The following is an 18435-nucleotide window of genomic DNA, read 5'->3' on the forward strand; positions in this document are numbered from 1 at the left end:
ACTATTCCAGTAGCGTAACAAAGGCCCCAGCAGTGCAGTACCATGGCCTGTGAACTTCCGAGTAAGTGCAGAAGTGGGGCTCTCCATGCACTTTTCAGGGGGAGGCCTCAAGTTTCGTTCTGCTGGCTCTGTACTGTGTACACATCGTGAGTTTTTACCATATTTCTTGTTTTAGGCATTATGAAAACAAACGTCGTTTTTAATTTCAGGAGACTGCATGTCCTATGTTTACAAATTAACGATCAGCCCCAGACAGCTCAGTGGAGGAATACACACAAAGCATGGTTTACCAGTGTGTGGAGCTTGTGTTCAGGTTTCTACCTTGTGACCTGTTGTGTTAATTTGAAGTGGGCGTCTTCACATCAATGTAATATTTAAGTGTTTACATAGCCTGCACTAGTTTAATTCTCTCTTGTATAATATTTGTTAGTCATTGCTTCATCGGCCTCTTGTGATGGAAGAAAGAGCCCTTTAGGACACCCTATTTCCTGCAAATTTTACAGCGATCTTTGCAGGGGGTGTCCAACCAGCTGAGTTATCCTACTAACATGGGTTTGAATATTTTTCTCACGGGCTGTATAAGGGACCTTCTTCTTACATCTTGGTGTGGTGGTGGGCATAAAATAAGGTCTTCAGTAAATGGACCACGAAATCCGAAAAGGCAAGCACTGGCATTATCGGCTAAATAGATGACACAAGAGGAAACGAAATGAAAACAAAGCTGATAGGAGCCCTTCTACAGGGGAGGATTGCGGTGCTAATATGTACAGTTGCACATTTATTTAAAAAGTTCTTTCACAGGGGATAGTCATATGACTGGGACCTAGACCCAATGGGCAGTGTAGCACTTCAGACAGCACACAGGATTCTGGTCATCACATGTTTGTTACAGATGCAGGGCGGACATTCACAATGCTTGAACACCAGAGCCTAAAGCCTCTGCACTACAGCGCTGTACAACTATCTGTGCCATCAGCAGAGTAACCCTACAGTTCTAACAATCGTGAAGAACGGTTGCAGGAGATGTGTGAAAGGGTTGATGAGCAATTGACCTGTTTTGTCTGGATATTTGGCTTGCCCTTTCCCCTCGTGACAAGTCACGCACCCAATGCACCACCAGTAAAGGCATAGAGCACTTCAAAACAGTGGGGTATCAATAACACCCACAGCCCCCTCGGTGCGAGGGGCCCTGGGATCCTGGATGCCCCCTCTGACACTGTGCACAGGTCGCCCTGAGAGTTCCTGACTGGGCCCGAAGCGTGGGGGCCCCTTCCATGCACTTTGCAGGGGGCCCGGCCCTCTCAAGTTTCGTTATGCCACTGTAGGACGAATATATGATGATACAACGAATTCCGTTGCAACGCATGCCTTTACCACGCATGCGTTACAACGGAATTCGTTTACCACGGATAAACTTTTCCTCGAATAATTGCGTGGTGACGTCATACGTCGTTAAGAGAAACCGGCATTTTTTTCCGATTTCTCTTAAACGACGCTGACGCCGACGTGACTTATGGTGAGTTGTTTTATTTGGGGGGGAGACCCCCCAAGCCCCCCTTTTTTTCTTTTAACCTTTACCACATATGCCTTTACTACAAACATCGTAGTAAAGGCATGCGTGGTAAAGGCATTAGTGGTAACCACGCATGCGTTGTACTGCATGCGTGGTTAAAGATTTCGGGGAAACGGCTTCGTTGTAAAGGCCGTTTCCCCTGTAGGACTTGCAGTAAAGCACAAAGTACATAAAAATGACACCTTAACGCTGGATTTTTTTTTTACCCCAAAATATTGGGACAGAGGTTCTTTTCCGTCATTAATACATGTTGCTGTGCATTAAGCAGCTCTGATGTGGGCCTCTTTGTTCCGATCATCGACGAACAGAATTTTGCTTCGCTACGCTATCCCAGTATTAATCTAGGCTACAGAAAAACTACAAGCCCTACAATGCAATGCGGCGTTCCGAGCTTCACAAAAAAGGCAGCAGCTACTGCGATTCACACGGGTGGCATAGACACATTTCTCCGGCTGGAGTCTTAAAGCGAAACCGCGGCTCAGCTGCTGCCACGCCCCTGCAGGCCTCGCTGTTCATTGTCCTCGTTGAAGCGCCGCTCTTAATAGAGCTGGGCGCGGATTGGTGGAAAGAGGTGGGCCGGCAAACGAGCAGCTGTTGCTGCACTTTTCGGCTGTATCGAGGAAGTGACAAGAGAGACACAAGACCTGTGCTGGGAACCGGGTAAGGAACGGCTCGTGCAGCTTCTGCTGACATAGAGGCACATGGCTCGCGCAGCATGTGCTTCTGCTCGTCATTTATAACCTCTCGTATAATCTTATCTGAGGACATTTGGAAAGGGAATAATAGCAAATCAATAACCATGCCGGCTGCATCCTACGGGAATTACAGGGGCAGCTGCTGCCAAGTTTGTATATTGTGCCAGGCAGCCGTATGCTGCCGCGAGACCCTTTGTGTCAGCAAATCAGGAAGCTGCAGGCAGTGGCACGTGCATGGCAAGGAGTGAGCCGGCGATATAGCCCACATCATCGAGTTTTGTGGTGGGAAAGTAATAATGACCAATTCGTAGGTGTGAGGATTCCACGATTGAAATCAGCACATTTTGACGTTGAAATGCGGTAGCAAGTGAAATGTAAACTTTGTAGGGTAATAGTTGCAATATTCTTTCTTTCCGTCTTTTATTCTTAAAGGAAATGATGATGAAATAAGGCACCATTCAAACGATTGGCACTTCACAGCTGTGCCTTTGTACATTTTACTAGATTTACTTTTGAAACTAAAATAGTGGATGAGGTTTTATTTATTTCTGGTATATATCTGAAAGAAGTTTGTGCTATAAATATTGCCAACTGAACGCCACTCTTTTTGTTATCAGCCTCAGAAGGTTGAATGTCTCAGTCAACAATGTAAGTGTTTCAACTTGTTGATCTCTCTGGTTACTTAGAGACCTTGTTCTCAGGTGCATTAACCCAATGAGATGGATGACGCTTTGTCATACTCTGAACAATTGCATGTATTTAACTCTAAATGATCGTTGTAACGTAGGTACAAAACAGTGTAATATGCCGTCACTGTAATTCTGTATGAGCAGGGCATATTACGCCTGGAAGCATGCATATGGTGTTGTGAGGACTAGCCTTGAAATCCAAAAATACTGAATGGGCAGTACAACCTGAGAAGAAGGGGTTCATTTCGTGTAGTGAAATGATGTCTCGTTGCATAAAGGAGTTTGAAGGCACAATCTATTTCCCTCAGTAGGTTACCTGCTCAATATGAACTTAATACAGTTTTCTGATTTTATTCGGAGCCTTTTTTATTAGTCATTTGACGTGTGATAGATAAGACCTGTAGAGGTGGGGCAGAGTTTGTCACATGTCAGACAGAACCTGACACTGACCGCCTCTTCAGCTCGAATAGACTTGCGAAGCCATTGGCCGCGATACATTCTTAAGATGGCCTTATAAGTCCTCTGAAGCTGAGGCTGTTCTCCATTCAAAATTTAGTTTACGAGGCTCTTCTGTCTAGAAAACACTAAGTGAAGCTTGTTATGTGGCGATAGGACGTGTCAAGCACAATGTTTTAACCTGCAAAAAAAGCAGTCACCATCCCTCAAAAATCAATACGAACGCCAGCGTTAGAGTCAGCGTAGAGACAGGGACAACGTAGAGACAGCTTAGAGTGTAGAAAAAAAGAGGCCTCCTGTGAGCGGGTGATACGGTACACCCCTCGGAAGAAGCACCTGTTTAAAGTGCCAATACGGGTTTCTGTCTAAAATCACATTCTGCTCTGGCACTGCTGACTAAAAATAGACGAGGGTGTGCCTGTTGCTGACTCACCCTCTGTGGCTGACTGATGGTATTTTTGTAGGGATAGAAGCTTGCCATTTAAAAGAAATATCATTCCATAATCTTTACACGTAAAAACATTAGGACTGACTATAAGGCAATATTTTTTTATACTTCAAAATGGATATTGGCTGAATGAGGGTGTATACATATTTCTGAACAACAATACCCACGTCACATAAACTGAACTCATAAACGTGTTAGATAACTGCACTGAACGTCAACAAATGACCCTCAGTGTTTCTATCAGTGTCCCAGATTTCAATTTGTCTCCCTGCAGCCATTTCTGGAATTTGTAGTTCAGAGATCTGTAGCCCATGCCCCTTCTGCAGAACGAATATAATAATTAAAAACCCTTTAATGTTTTTGTCATATAGCTTCAAGGGAAGAGAAGGCGATTACACCGTGCCTTGGTTTAACTCAGTGTCCTTGAAGTAGCTCTTCTCCGCAGAGGGTGCATTTGTATGATATTATAAGAGAAATATAACCTTTGAAGGGCTGGAAAAGTATGTTTATAGTTTTGGAGTTCCTTATATTGATTATAGTCAACTGCTACAGAGACCTCAAGCTTCACACATTGCGAGTGAGACACACCCACAACTTGAAGCCGGGCTGAATGGGCTCACTGTTGTTACAGTTCAGCCCATCATTGAAATGCGTGTCTGCGGTAAGTGTCACACTGACTGGGCAAGGCTGGAACTTGCTTCTAAATGTACCTCTCAGAGCTCTGCTTTGTGCAGCGCGGCTCCTGGGTGTTGGAGAAGCTTCACGAACCAGGACCTCCTTAGGTGATTTCTCCTCCAGACACCTGTATTTCATGCATGAAGTCTCTTTGGGCACATCAGAGTACCTCTCCTAAGCGTCTGTTAGCCATCAGTCTCCCATAGTGATTTTTGGTATTAGTCTATTATTTGTTCTTTTAGTGGTTTATCATTTCTACTCTGCCTCCCACCGTACACTCATCGATCGACTATGCCAGATTGGAATCACAGACGATGCGCTCAGATGGATGGCATCCTTCTTCACTAGAAGCACCCGGAGAGTCCGCCTCCCTCCCATCACCTCGCAACCCAAGCACACCATCTGAGGCGTACCACAAGGCTCATCCCTAAGTCCAACCCTCTTTGACATCTACATGACCGCTCTCACAGACTTCCAGTGCTTAATTTCAGCTGGTGGTTTCCGGTGCTAGGCATCAGCATTTCAGAATCACTACCTATGACAGTCTGCCTGCCACATGGTGGCGCTGTTATTTGAATTTAGATATGAGCACAACAACCGTTGTTTATTAATTCAATATACATTAAGAATGACTAATACCTGCTGCCAAAGCCATTTTTTTTAACTTTGGGATCCTGAAATTGTCCGAATTGTCACACTTGTAGGAGTGTGACTTATTAGTTATACTATTACTGTAATTGACAGTGGCAATGGGCAGTGCACACGGAAGTGGCCTGCTGACTAGAGCCCTTGGACTTATTTTTTTTACAATTTAAGCACTGGTGACTTCAACATCATTTCCTACGCTGACAATACACAGCTCATACTCTCACTCTCATCGGACCCCACCTCGACGTCGACCAACTTCCACAACTGTATGAAGAACGTCGCAGCATGGATAAAAGACAACTGCCAGAAACTTAACACTGACAAAACAGAAGTTCTGATCTTTGTCATACACACCGCTCTCTGGAACGGCTCCTGGTGGACAGAGGAGCTCGGACCTACCCCCATGCCGAAAGACCACGCCTGCAGCCTCAGCATCATCCTGGACAGTGAACTCTCAATGAAACATCAGGTTAACGCCTTCTCCTCAGCCTGCTTCAACACGCTCTGCAAAATCTTCAGATGGCTCTCATTCAGCACAAAGAAAACTGTGGCACAGGCCTTCATCACCAGACAACTTGACTTTGGCAATACACTCTATGTAGGCACCACAGCCGAGCTCATGCAAAGACTCCAGACAATCCAGAACGCAGCAGTCAGACTGATCCTTAGCCTGCCCAAAAGGACACACATCACCCGGCACCTAAAAGACCTCCACAGGCTCCACGTCCAGAAGAGATGCCTTTTAAAGCTTCTGACCCATGCCTACAAAGACCTCCACAATCAAGGACCAGTCTACATGAACCACTGTTTGCTCTTTCATCAACCAACTAGAAATCTCTGCCCCGCAACCTTGCCCTGGCTCAGACACCACATATCTGCAGCTGCTGCTCCGGAGGAAGCTCCTTCTCCCACCTCACTACCAAAGCCTGGAACACCCTCCCCCTTCACCTCCGCACCACAACATCAATGACTCACTTCAGGAAGGGACTCAAGATCTGTCTCTTCTACTGATACCTGAAGCACAGCATCTGGAGATCCCCTCGGGTGAATAGCAGAGCTATACAAATACGGACTGATTTATTGATTGATTTCACTGATGTAATTTCCTATGTTGTAATTAGGGCTCCCGGTTTTCCGTTTTTACGGATTTTTACATATAAATACAGACGGAAATCTATATTTCCTTTGTCTGTATTTATATTTAGTGGAACAAGGAAATTCCCTTGAGGAGAACTAAATAAAATACACTTGAAAATCAAAACCAATAACAAGATATACGTATATAAAATGAATTCATATAATTTATTGAAAATACAAGCATTAAAAACATTAAAACGAGTGGACCCGTGTGAGGCCACTCAACACAATTGAAAATATTAAGAAAAATAGTTTTTTGACATTCAATATTGACCATCAAAATTGAAATACAGAGACAGGAAGGCTGTAAGACATAGAATTTGTACAATACTGGTTGTATATTCAGACTCTATTTCTGACACCTGGGTTATGTACACCAAAATACAGTATATCAACAAAGATGTCTGGGTCATGAATTATACTAAGTGGTGCGACGAAGCGTTTCGGTGGTTTTTCTCAATTTTGTCCACCTTTGTCAAGACTACGTTTGATATCTGTCGTGGTGCAGGGGTCAAATATAATCACCCTAGAGAAATGAACATACAATAAATTGTAGTGAGTAACTGTTAATTTATGATTGACATAAACAGCTTTTTGTTTTGGTGTTCTGTAATACAAAGCATGGTAATGTCACTTGAAAATACATATCTGAAAATTGCTCTGATGTACAACAGTTATTTGATTACATCTATTGACAAAGATAATGATTGAGAAATGCCTTACTAATACTGCATTTTCTAGTGTAACTGAACATTCATCTCAAATACATGACTATCAATAACTCGCTATTTCCCCTTGGTGCATCATCAATGCATACTCATATTCAAAATGGATCACAATGTTTATGTATACCTCTAACTTGGGGAGGAGCTGTTATCTTTAAGTAACCAAATTTCATGTATAGGAATCACATATAATTTAACAGATAATATGCCGTCTGTACTAAATTGATAATCGTATACCAGATTGAGGAACTCGGAGTCTATTTTTGGCTTGGTAATATTTCTAGTAGGCTGAAGAGAATTTGCTAGTTCACCATTTTAAGAAAAACAAGATATTTGTCTTTTATTTTGAACAAGTTACTTGCCCTGATGGTATTTATATTAGGCGAGGAAATTTTACCTTAAAATCGATTTCGGGAAGAAATTGTTTTCCAATTGTTATCCTTATCTGAGTATAGTTTATAAATTCCTATATCTAAGATATCGCTGTGTGTAGAGTAATCCTGCAAATCAGAAATGATGCAATATTAGTGTGGGGGAAAATATGAGGCTCTTCACACTTGCACTAATCTTAAATTAAGCGTTGTAGTGATTGTAAATACTTCTCTAGCGACGTTGGTAAGGAAGTTTATTTAGTTTATCTGATGCTGAAAGCTTGTGAGCGTTGAATAAGGGCAATCCAAAGTATTATTTTTCAAATGAGCCTTTTTTCTTTTTTTCTATGTTATTAAAAGCCAGAGGAGACTAAGTCTCGTCCTTGCACTATGGACTCTTGTTTTACTGGAGAGGTAAAGAGAAGAAAGGAAGAGGGACATTGAGGGATCTTTGAAAATAAAGCGTTTTATGACCTAACTTTCTACATTATCTAAATGTCTCCGTTTGCTTACCTAGTCAAGTGCCAGGGACTATATATTTCTCTGGTTGCTTGAAGCCCTTTGGTTAAAAATCCAGGGGCGCTTACGTCATGTCCTTGCGTTTGGGGATTATTTCCCTAAAGGTCGAAACAGGGAAAAAGGAAACAAACGCTGCGGTTAGATGTAACCCGCTTTTGTTTTGGTCCTCGCCTACTCTATTTCCTATACTTCTGTGGCGGCTTACCTGGTATGACGCGAAGGACTGCCTGCTTCTCTGGATACATGGAATGAGCCCAAGAGAAAGACGCGTCATGTTTAATAGACGGGTCTGGCGTGTGATTGGTCTAGTTTCTGGCCTATCTAACTAGTCTATTTGGAACTCAGGAATTTGCATATTCAGGCTTATAATGCTGTGTTCTGGTTGGCCGAAAATCCGACCTGTAATATAGAGCCTGCCCTGACTGGACTGCCCGTTATTTTGTTTATGGCAATCGTGATTCTAAACAACAGAGATGGAAATGGAATTAATAAAGAGTGATTTACCTCAAATCTGTCTAGCGCCACCGAAATTAGTATTATAGACCCTATTTTCTGGTAGGAAAATAAACTACGGGTTTTACCTGTGATATGTCTTAACCCTATTTGCTGGTAGTTCTATGTAACTCGATTGAGGGCGGGTCCATTTGGGATCACGATATTTACATATAATATATTGTAGATCCTGGAGTTCCTATTTGCCGGAATGCTGGACCTGTATACTAAGTAATGCAGTGTGGACTTTTAGGCATAAAGAGTTTCATTGGCGATATTAGTCAAAGTTACGAATCGGCTGGTGTGTAGTTGGGGAGGGCAAATTTACTGAAATTGGACCATCATGATCTTCGTAACTTCCGGAGGAAGCTCCTTCTCCCACCTCACTACCAAAGCCTGGAACACCCTCCCCCTACACCTCCGCACCACAACATCGATGACTCACTTCAGGAAGGGACTCAAGATCTGGCTCTTCTACTGATACCTGAAGCACAGCATCTGGAGATCCCCTCGGGTGAATAGCAGAGCTATACAAATACGGACTGATTTATTGATTGATTTCACTGATGTAATTTCCTATGTTGTAATTAGGGCTCCCGGTTTTCAGTTTTTACGGATTTTTACATATAAATACAGACGGAAATCTATATTTCCTTTGTCTGTATTTATATTTAGAAATGGCAAAATACTAGCAAATTTTGCCACACTGCCGTCTGGTATTTTGCTACCGACGTTCCACATAAACAATTCTGCTGTCCCGTGTAAAAGGCATCTCTTTACGTTTCGGTGTTTAAGCCACTGAGCACAGGGGAGTCATGTAGACACTGCCCGCAGTCTGGTAATAAGGGGTGAAAAAATAACAAAGCCTTGTTAAGTAGTGAATGGTCTTTTTGAAGACCTGTGAAGTATTCGGGTGCGGCTGGCGGTCAATCACACTTTGAGATGTTTATCGGCATGTGGCTAACTGTCACCATATGGCTATACAAAATTCACATGCACTTTTAAAAACACATTTATCAATGAATTACTATGAAACGGAGGCGGTACAAATTCCCATTGTTTGAATATTATGAGAAGTGCAACCTAACGTTTGGGTGACATCTCTCGGCAGCAAGTTCATTTATCATGTCCAATGCTTTTTCATTTTGGGGTGAAACTCTCTAGGCCGCTGCGGAAAGGAGGTGTATTTATCGCAGGAAATGTACCCGATTTCGGAGCACAATCTATCAGTAAATGGTTTAAATCGTCTGTTTTCATGTGAAACGCACATGAACTTTAAACAGAAGCTCCAGCGTTGGGCCCCAAAGTGTCTACTTTCACTGGAACTTCCCCTTGATTTCAGAGTGAACCCTAATCGTACACCAGAAACCCCTCCCCCACCCAACACACAACTCACCCACCTCCCCAGGCTGGTAAGGGCTGCAGTGAGTCTGTTGTCACGTGAAATGCACCTTCATTTAGGGTGAACCCCCATCGCACGCCAGTTAGGTAAGGGACGCAGCGAGCATGTTATCACGTGAAAAGCACCTTAATTTCGGGATACCCTCCCCCACCCCCAGTTAAGGGCAGCAAAGGAGCCTTCCTTCTACCGCGGGGGAGTAGGGGGAATGGGCAGTAATTCTTCACACCACCCCAGAACTTGTGGGCGAGTGAGAGCTCCTGCGGAGCCCTCTGGAGTGCGGCATCGCCCAGTCTGGGCCGGGGGATGACTCGTTGCGGGCTGCCCCCGCCGAGGCTCCCATGCCTTTTTGGCTGAAAGTGCTCCTGAAGCTCTATTGTCCACGACTAATTGAGGGCTGAACAATAGCAGAAATTACTAGATTTGTCGACAGACATTTATTTATAGAAAATCTTCATTCAGAGGTAATATTGTGCGATGACCACAAACTTTCATACTTTCATATTCAATAGCTTGAACTTCACTGTATGGAATTTAAGTTATCGCCAACCATTTAAGTCCGTACTCATGCATGTTCGTGTTTTGGGAGTATTACTTTAATCGGACCGAAAGATTTGTATTTTGGAAGTGGGGTGTGCAGGGCGGACTAGCTGCATACCTGTGCAGTTAGATTGCACATGTGACAGCTCTTCAGGAGAGTGAGTGCGGACAGACGAGTACAGTGCCACACCGAGTGGCCTCTTGGCATATGGAGGTGCGCTGACGTCTGCAGCTCCCACAATGTGTAATCTCAAAGGCTGCCCTGAGGCACTATTCATCTGCGTGCTATAAATTTCACATAATTGACTGCAGATCAGGTTTAGGTTGAGGTGTCAGCAGGACTGGCTGTTCCCTTCATCCTTCTGAGAACGGTTTGACTCAGCACCATTGTTGAGTTGGATTAGTAAGTGTGCGTGCTTGATTTTGCTCGTAACCAAGCCACTCATAGTCGTAAAAATGTCTCATAATTTCACTGAAATTATGAAAATGTCACACATTTCAATCTGAAACCTTGGCACCTATGGGTTAGTCTACTCAGCTTCCAGTAAAAACAATTGGGCTGAATTAAAGCCACGTTAGCACTAACGTTTAGCATGGGGCTCGCACTGTCACAACCGGTATTTATGTCCTACAGCCTGCTTCCTGTGTCAATTTAAATAAATGTGGAAAAATACTAGCTGTTGCGTCGTCTTTTGCATGGCGCAAAAATAAATGTGGATAAATACAGATACAATGCCCCAAAAAATAAATATGGATAAATACAGCCGGAAATGGCAAAAAAATAAATACCATAAAACCGGGAGCCCTAGTTGTAATTTAGGCCGAGGTTTGGGTGGCATTCCCTTTTATTACATCCTCTGATATTTTTAGTAAGTACAAATTCTAAGAACTTTAAACACTTCAGAGCTCTGAACAATATTGACTACTTTTCGTGCTAAGTAGGCACACATGACAATTGCTGCATTTTCCATTTCATTATTTTGTCCCATGCTGTTCCTCATAAACATTAGATTTTCTCAGTGTTCCTTCCAAGCATTTGAAGGGCTATTATGAAACCTCATTCTTGACATTCCCCTGACATCCCTGTCTTCGAAGGTCCTATGTAATGTCAGGTATGAAATTGGATCAATAATCCCAGATGTTAGGATTTTACAATCCTCTATTGCTGAGAACAGTACGTAGTTCAGGGTGCACAATCTAGTAGTTTATCTGGATGTGTTTTTTTACTCCACTCTTATCAAATGACATGCCACACTCTAGGGATAGTGGTGTCATTCTATTTTCACTTTCTCTTCTTACATTGCATTAAAATTGCACACATAGAGAAACCGGTGCATTTTGTCCACCTCTTTGAGGGCTTCCAAATGACGCCAAAAGTGGCTCTACCATCAATTTCCAATACAATGAGTCCTTGTTGTTACAGTCTATACATGTGATGAGACCTACCCTAGAAGACAAGCATCCAGAAGTTTCACAAATCGTTTTACCCTGGTTCCATTACTCAGTGCTTCATCCTATAACAGGACTACTGTTCAAAGGGGATGTATGTGGGAGAGGTGTGGCGCCGCGGCCAGGGCGACTGACGCTGGAATCTGGGGACCACGGTTCGATCCCCGGCTCCGGCGGCAGGTTAGCCCAGCACCATGTGACTCTGGGCAATAGCTCGCTTAATCTTCCCGACGGCCCCCAGCGCCTAGAGACCCTTACGGGTGATTGTGCGCTTTACAAATGTGGACTTTATGTCGTTAATACGCATGCTTTTACAACGCATGCCTTTACCACGCAACTTTTACAACGCAAGTCGTTACAACGACTTGCGTTGGGGGGCGCTGGATAGTGAATAGTTTAATTTACTATTCCAACTCCAGTCCCCGTGGATAGTAGGGAAGGTTTTGGATAGTAAATTAAACCATTCCCTATCCTACAGCGCCCCCCAAGGCAAGTCGTTGTAACGACTTGCGTTGTAAAAGTTGCATGGTAAAGGTAGTGCGTGGTAAAAGTTGCGTTGTAAGCGCTTTTTACCGTTCGAAGGGGTGCACATCATATACATCCACCTGAGGTTATAAGATAACATTGCTTTACCTAACATTTGGTTATGACTTACATTTTGATAATTTATCACAAGCTTAGAATGTATAAGTGACCAGCCAAAAGTTTAATGTCTCTTCAGGGTTCATTATCAGAAGGATTCTCACTTCTCCTTGCACTATAACATATCACGAACTGCCAGCTGTTTCTGAAACACATATCCGAGCTGTGGCCTACGAGAAAATGTACTTCTAAATTAATGATGTATCTGACTTTTATCCATCACTATGGCAAGATTTAATCCGATTGCTCCCAAATAATTTCAATACATTTGAGTAATTTTGCAGTTTATTATGATAATTAGCCATTGCTAATTAGCCATTTCTTAAGCAAAATACGTTTTCTAGCTGCTATTTCTTGTGTGAGAACACTTGGTTTTCAAACTCAACATATAAATCATTAGGATCTGTAGAAAATAGGGATGAACTTATGCACCCGTGGTCTATAAAAAGTACACCCTTCTGAGTCTGTGACTCCGCAGACCGAGACCTCCGTCCCTCGACCAAGACTTAGCTTTACAAAGCAACCTGTGCAGAGTGTTGCACGTACTAGGCAATTATGCCAGAGGTCATGGCCTTTGTCTATTATGCTTTGTGTGCAGTGTACCTCTGCCATGCCCTGAGCGCAGTACAGAAAGAACATGGCGCACCCATTCTCTCTGCGGAATGTGTCTTATAGGTACTAAGCAAAGGTCCGTGGCTTACTAACTGGTTGCACCATGTAAGAGATCGTCGCCTGTGCCTACTATTCTCAGTATGTACTGCACGTAGGGCTTGACAGGAAGCCTGGTGCAAAGTATACATAGGCCATGGTGCAGTTTGTACTCTGCCAGTTTTGAGCCCAGTATGTACTATGCACAGGCATGTATGTTCACTGGCCACGGTTATGGCAGAAAACCAAAATATGTTCCAAATTTACTAGCAGCATCACTGTTAAGTACGGATCTGATTGCTAGAACGAAATAGTCAGGCAGGTTCACCGATTATTAGTGAAATCAGATCCTCGGTGTTTCGTTCCTGCCATCCGGTCCTCAAACACCCACATAGTCACTTCAGGGCCACAGGAACCCCCCGCCCCCATATAACAACATCCCGCAAATAACACACAGACACAAGTGTTAAGATTGGGAAAAATTGCTGCAGGTTTATTGTTACATACAACATTATGTAATCACGTTGGGTTATCTTACGGGCAATCCAAGGGCAGGCCGCATTCTCGCCACCTGCCCGCCTGATGAGCCAATCAGCACAGTGGCGAACCACCCCGCTGCTGATCATTATGGTAATAAACTACTCACGCCCCTTGCGGGGCGTATCTAAGCAACCCCCGGTTGCACAGGCCCACAACCGCCCGAAGGACTACTGGGGCGCCGTCTCGGATTCCTAGCCTCACATGAGGTTCTAGGTTAGGCTCTGGCACCCCTATGTGCCCGCTGAAGTACTGTGTTGCACCTCTCTGTTTCCGGATTGCCCTGTAACTCCGCCTGCAACGAAAAAGGAAACACATTAAAACTCCCTCAGGAGCCCCCCCATAGCTGACACTCAGGGTTAGAGGTAGGGAGGGAAAGAGTGTCCCGACGTGTTCGACGCAACGTCCGGAGCGGCAAAGAGGCCACCACAACGGCCAGAGGGGGAGATATACCCTCTCCCTGCCAGCCCCGGACGTGCGTCATAGTTCCGCCCACCTCCACCGGGCAACCTGCCCTGAGGGGTGGCAACTATTAGCTGGGGGTCAGGGGCAGCCCTACGTGACTAAGGGCCCGCCCTCCTGATGGCCACCGGGTGGCCTCGGGCAGGCGCATAGTCACTTCAGGGCCACAGGAACCCCCCGCCCCCATATAACAACATCCCGCAAATAACACACAGACACAAGTGTTAAGATTGGGAAAAATTGCTGCAGGTTTATTGTTACATACAACATTATGTAATCACGTTGGGTTATCTTACGGGCAATCCAAGGGCAGGCCGCATTCTCGCCACCTGCCCGCCTGATGAGCCAATCAGCACAGTGGCGAACCACCCCGCTGCTGATCATTATGGTAATAAACTACTCACGCCCCTTGCGGGGCGTATCTAAGCAACCCCCGGTTGCACAGGCCCACAACCGCCCGAAGGACTACTGGGGCGCCGTCTCGGATTCCTAGCCTCACATGAGGTTCTAGGTTAGGCTCTGGCACCCCTATGTGCCCGCTGAAGTACTGTGTTGCACCTCTCTGTTTCCGGATTGCCCTGTAACTCCGCCACAGCACGTGCGATGGTCCCCGCCGCCGCACGGGCCCCCCACCAACGCTACTACCTTTACCTGCAACATTTGCTCAAAAGAGCCTCTTTTAATAGAGGAGGAATAGGTCAACGCCCGCAGACGTGAGATGAACCCTATCCGCCTCAAAGTAGCCTTAGACTTGTCCTAAATCGTTTCAAGTTTAAAGAAACCCCGCCCTTGTATGGGAAGATTTCTTCATGGCGCTGTGCTTTACTTCCTAGACCTGACAATTGCTTGGCACAACTTAGCGCCCCACCAGAAACCTGATCCTGACATGAGAAATACATGCCTGAAGAAAACCAGGCCCTTCTGCCACTACCCCGGGTCTTACTCCTTTACAACATTAGTGTAACCATCCCCGGGTCGTGTAGTCATACTACCAGGTAAGTGACAAAGAGAAGAGGAGTGGCCCCTACTGCTGAATGCGCTTCATATCAATTGATAGGAGTTTCAGCACAAGCCATGAAACTAACCCTTCACGACAATCGCCAGCAGGCTACACCCAGCTAAGTTACAACACTGCTGTAACGCCGCTCTCCGCATAACCGAAAGGCGGTGTGCTCATGATAACGCATGTGCTGCTATACTCAGAGCACCGAGGCATAGAAGTATTAACATCATACTATATAACTAGGACAAAGTCCTTGCATGTGCCAATACAGATTTGAAAGGTATTAACAGCAGGCATCACCTGCCCTCTCGGGCTATAGTCTAGAACAGCTTAGGCCATGCTACCTCGAAGATAGCTTGTCTGTAAGATTGACTTACGACCACCACACAGGGATTGCCGGGACTGAAACCAAGTGCCCCCAAGATCCCGACCTGCATACATGACATGCCTGCTGACCAACCGCCCCTCTGACACTATTGAGCATATACCCCCGGGAACAAACCCTCTACAGCAATCGTGTAGACTATCCCAGGTTCGAGGGGTCATACCCCTGGAAAGAGCCCCAAGATGAGGGGGCCTCTCCTGCTGACGCTCACTGATCTAACTATAGGCGAGCCAGCGCATACCACTAAAACCCCACCACACGCATTCACACAAAGCATCAGCAGACTACACCCAGAAGTATAACTTCTGCCGACGCGCAGTTCCCCGATTCAACTGTAACTGTGTTTGTGAATGCTTATGCAACTATACTCAAGCAAAGTACAGAGGGGAATGTCAGTGCGCTAAGTGAAATTTGGTAACTTGCGAGGTGGACTTTCATTTATACAGGATGGCAAAGGTAAACAGCTGGTATCACAAGCCCCCAAGACCTGGAGAAAGCTCCCCATGCTAACTCATGACTAGCTTGTCTATAACGTTGACTTACGACCCCCGCGAAGGGATTTCTGAACCAGGTGCTCACCATATTGGCAATATCAACCTCAGGCCATCTCCTCACCTAAGGAGGAGCACAAGGAAACCAACGGATACTCAGATTCATCACAAGGCTGTTAGGACGCAAGCCAGGGGAGCCCAACCATGCTAACCCTGAGCGAGAAACCGTGAGTCCAATTCCTGCTAGGAACCCATCGAGCAAGCCACCACCCCTAATAGTGAAACGGACAACAGGGGGCTGGAAAACCAGATAGACATTCTGAGACTTCATCCAGCTGTTACTTAATTCCTGAGCAATTCTAGATTGAGAGACTTCTGGGGGCCCACTCTTATCAGTAGTGTTGGCAGTCCAGGCGCGGCAGTGGTTGCAGTTGCTCCACTAGTACTGAACTGAGTGAGCACTGAAGGCTGTAGACCCTTCATACTACTGGGAGGCAGCAGGAGCTCCCGAACTGAAGGCACAGCAGGTAGGCTGCCTTCCAGATTCCAGAGCCTTGAAGAACAGACAGACGATAGCCGAATTAAGGAAGAGCAAATGCTATTGTCATTTGACCTTACTACATAGGTTAAATTAAACAGTGCAGGTCCCGGGAATGTACATAAGCAAGACTAACTCTACCACTTGGACAGGCCCCAGGATTGATATGTGCATGGGTATATAAGTCCTATTACCTTAGGGCTAGACCTAGGATTTGCTACTATTCTAATTTTGGCACTTCCAAGGTGGACTTCCATAGATTACAACCATTCCAAGACAGTGCAGTCAGGTAATATCCAAGGCTGAACTATTACATTTAAGTAGTCGTGCGTTGCCAGGACGTCAGGATACTGTCCGTACATGGCCCGGGGTGCAGCATTATCTATGGCTGCATTTTGCCTTGTACTCTGAGCAGGAATCGCAAGGATAGGGTGCGGTATGCATGCCTAATAGAGTAGTTAGTGTGTCATAGGCACTGCTAACAGAAAGGATATGGGCCCTGTGATGGAGATAGCTGATGAAATTGCACCCCTGACAACTAAAGCAATGAGGAGGGTTGAAGTGTCTTAGGTGCCACTGCACCCGCTGCAGCTACGCTTCTATTATGCCTGTCTCAATGAGGTGGAATCTTCATGTCAAGACAGGAGAAGGGTGTTATTCTCAACTTCTTGTCCAGCATCCAGCTATAATATATTGGAGCAGAACCTATCACATGCTATGCTGATGACATACTCCCACCTACACCATTGTAGATAGCTCCCTGCAATGCAGATCTGTAGCTTGAACAGAGAGTACCAGGGCTACACTAGAGTAGGGTTATAAGCTTATAGTGGGCAGAAAGCAGGCGGGGCATCCTGCCCTTACGTGCCTGCATCATGCCTCGATGAGACAGCACAAGTGCTGCCTCAGGGAGACCTAAAGACTATACACTGCTATGTATAAAACTAAGGATGATATCCTAACCGGCATCCCTGCGACATGTATGTACACCCAACCTTGCCTGTATTTGTCGCGTGGAACATGACATGCAAATACCAGTACCTCTGGTACAGGGGAGGCTGTCACTGAGCGCGTCTTCACCCAGGGGAATGCAATATGTCTGTAGCCTGTCAACGCGAGCGTGCCTAGTAGACATGGATGAGTGGCCCGGGGTAGGTACTGCAAGGAAACGGGCCACTAATTACCCGGGCACGAAACGTCCCCACCCTAAGGTATGCTGACCAGAACCATCAACAGCAGAGAACTCTGTTCTAAGGGGCACGTGCGCAGTATAACATTGCACATACCGGCACCTGCGCGAAAGCGCACTGTGCATAATCAACCCATTGGGCACGTCCCAAAGTCCTGAAACCAGGTCTCGCGTGCACGACAGCGCGCAAGCACGGCCCTGGAGGGGGGAGCGCATGTATGCGCCTAATTTCTACCCTAATCAGGCACCTACAAGGACCAGGAAATGGCCCGGCACGGGCAGTGCAAACAAGCACGACTAACTGACTTGACCGAAACCCTGCCTGGGACGCGCTTTGGCCAGGATCACCTAATGTGACGCAACACCTTGGCACCAAACCTGGTTCTAGCGCCCGCGACGGTAATGCGAGCTCGTCCCCGAGAGGAGGCGCTTATGCGCAGAATTCACAAACAAAGGCACATGTAAGGTAGGGGGGGGGGGTAACATTCCCAGCATGTGCACTCGATCCCACGATACTGGTAAAGCGGCGCAAACTCAGCAAGAACTGCATAACCGTAATCACCTCGTGACGCGATCCTGCAAAGGAAGCATAATTAGGTAGTGCGAAGCCGCACAAACTAAACGGTGAGACCGATAGCATGCATGCGACGCGATAAACGACATGAAACCACTAAACCGCGCTAACTCAGCCCACCTTATGAATTGACTAACCTCACAGCGTGTG

The 18435-nt window shown here is 45.6% G+C and overlaps 1 protein-coding gene and 1 long non-coding RNA gene across 2 annotated transcripts in view; one reads left to right on the plus strand and one right to left on the minus strand.

Moving 5' to 3' along the window:
• Positions 1-1949: 1949 nt before the first annotated feature.
• Positions 1950-18435, plus strand: part of LRRC20 (leucine rich repeat containing 20) — a 1483106-nt gene continuing 1466620 nt past the window's right edge. Inside the window, exon 1 of the mRNA XM_078640435.1 lies at positions 1950-2233. Coding sequence (XP_078496561.1) covers positions 1950-2233 — 284 coding nt within the window. The remainder of the gene's footprint in view (positions 2234-18435) is intronic.
• On the minus strand, positions 6726-8177 carry LOC144753335 (uncharacterized). Its single transcript, XR_013594301.1, has 3 exons — positions 8142-8177; positions 7931-8034; positions 6726-6847 (listed from the first exon to the last, which is right to left on the minus strand). It is a non-coding gene; the product is annotated as an uncharacterized LOC144753335 (long non-coding RNA).

This window comes from Lissotriton helveticus, chromosome 5_1 (genome assembly GCF_964261635.1).
Source record: "Lissotriton helveticus chromosome 5_1, aLisHel1.1, whole genome shotgun sequence".
Classification (NCBI taxonomy): domain Eukaryota; kingdom Metazoa; phylum Chordata; class Amphibia; order Caudata; family Salamandridae; genus Lissotriton; species Lissotriton helveticus.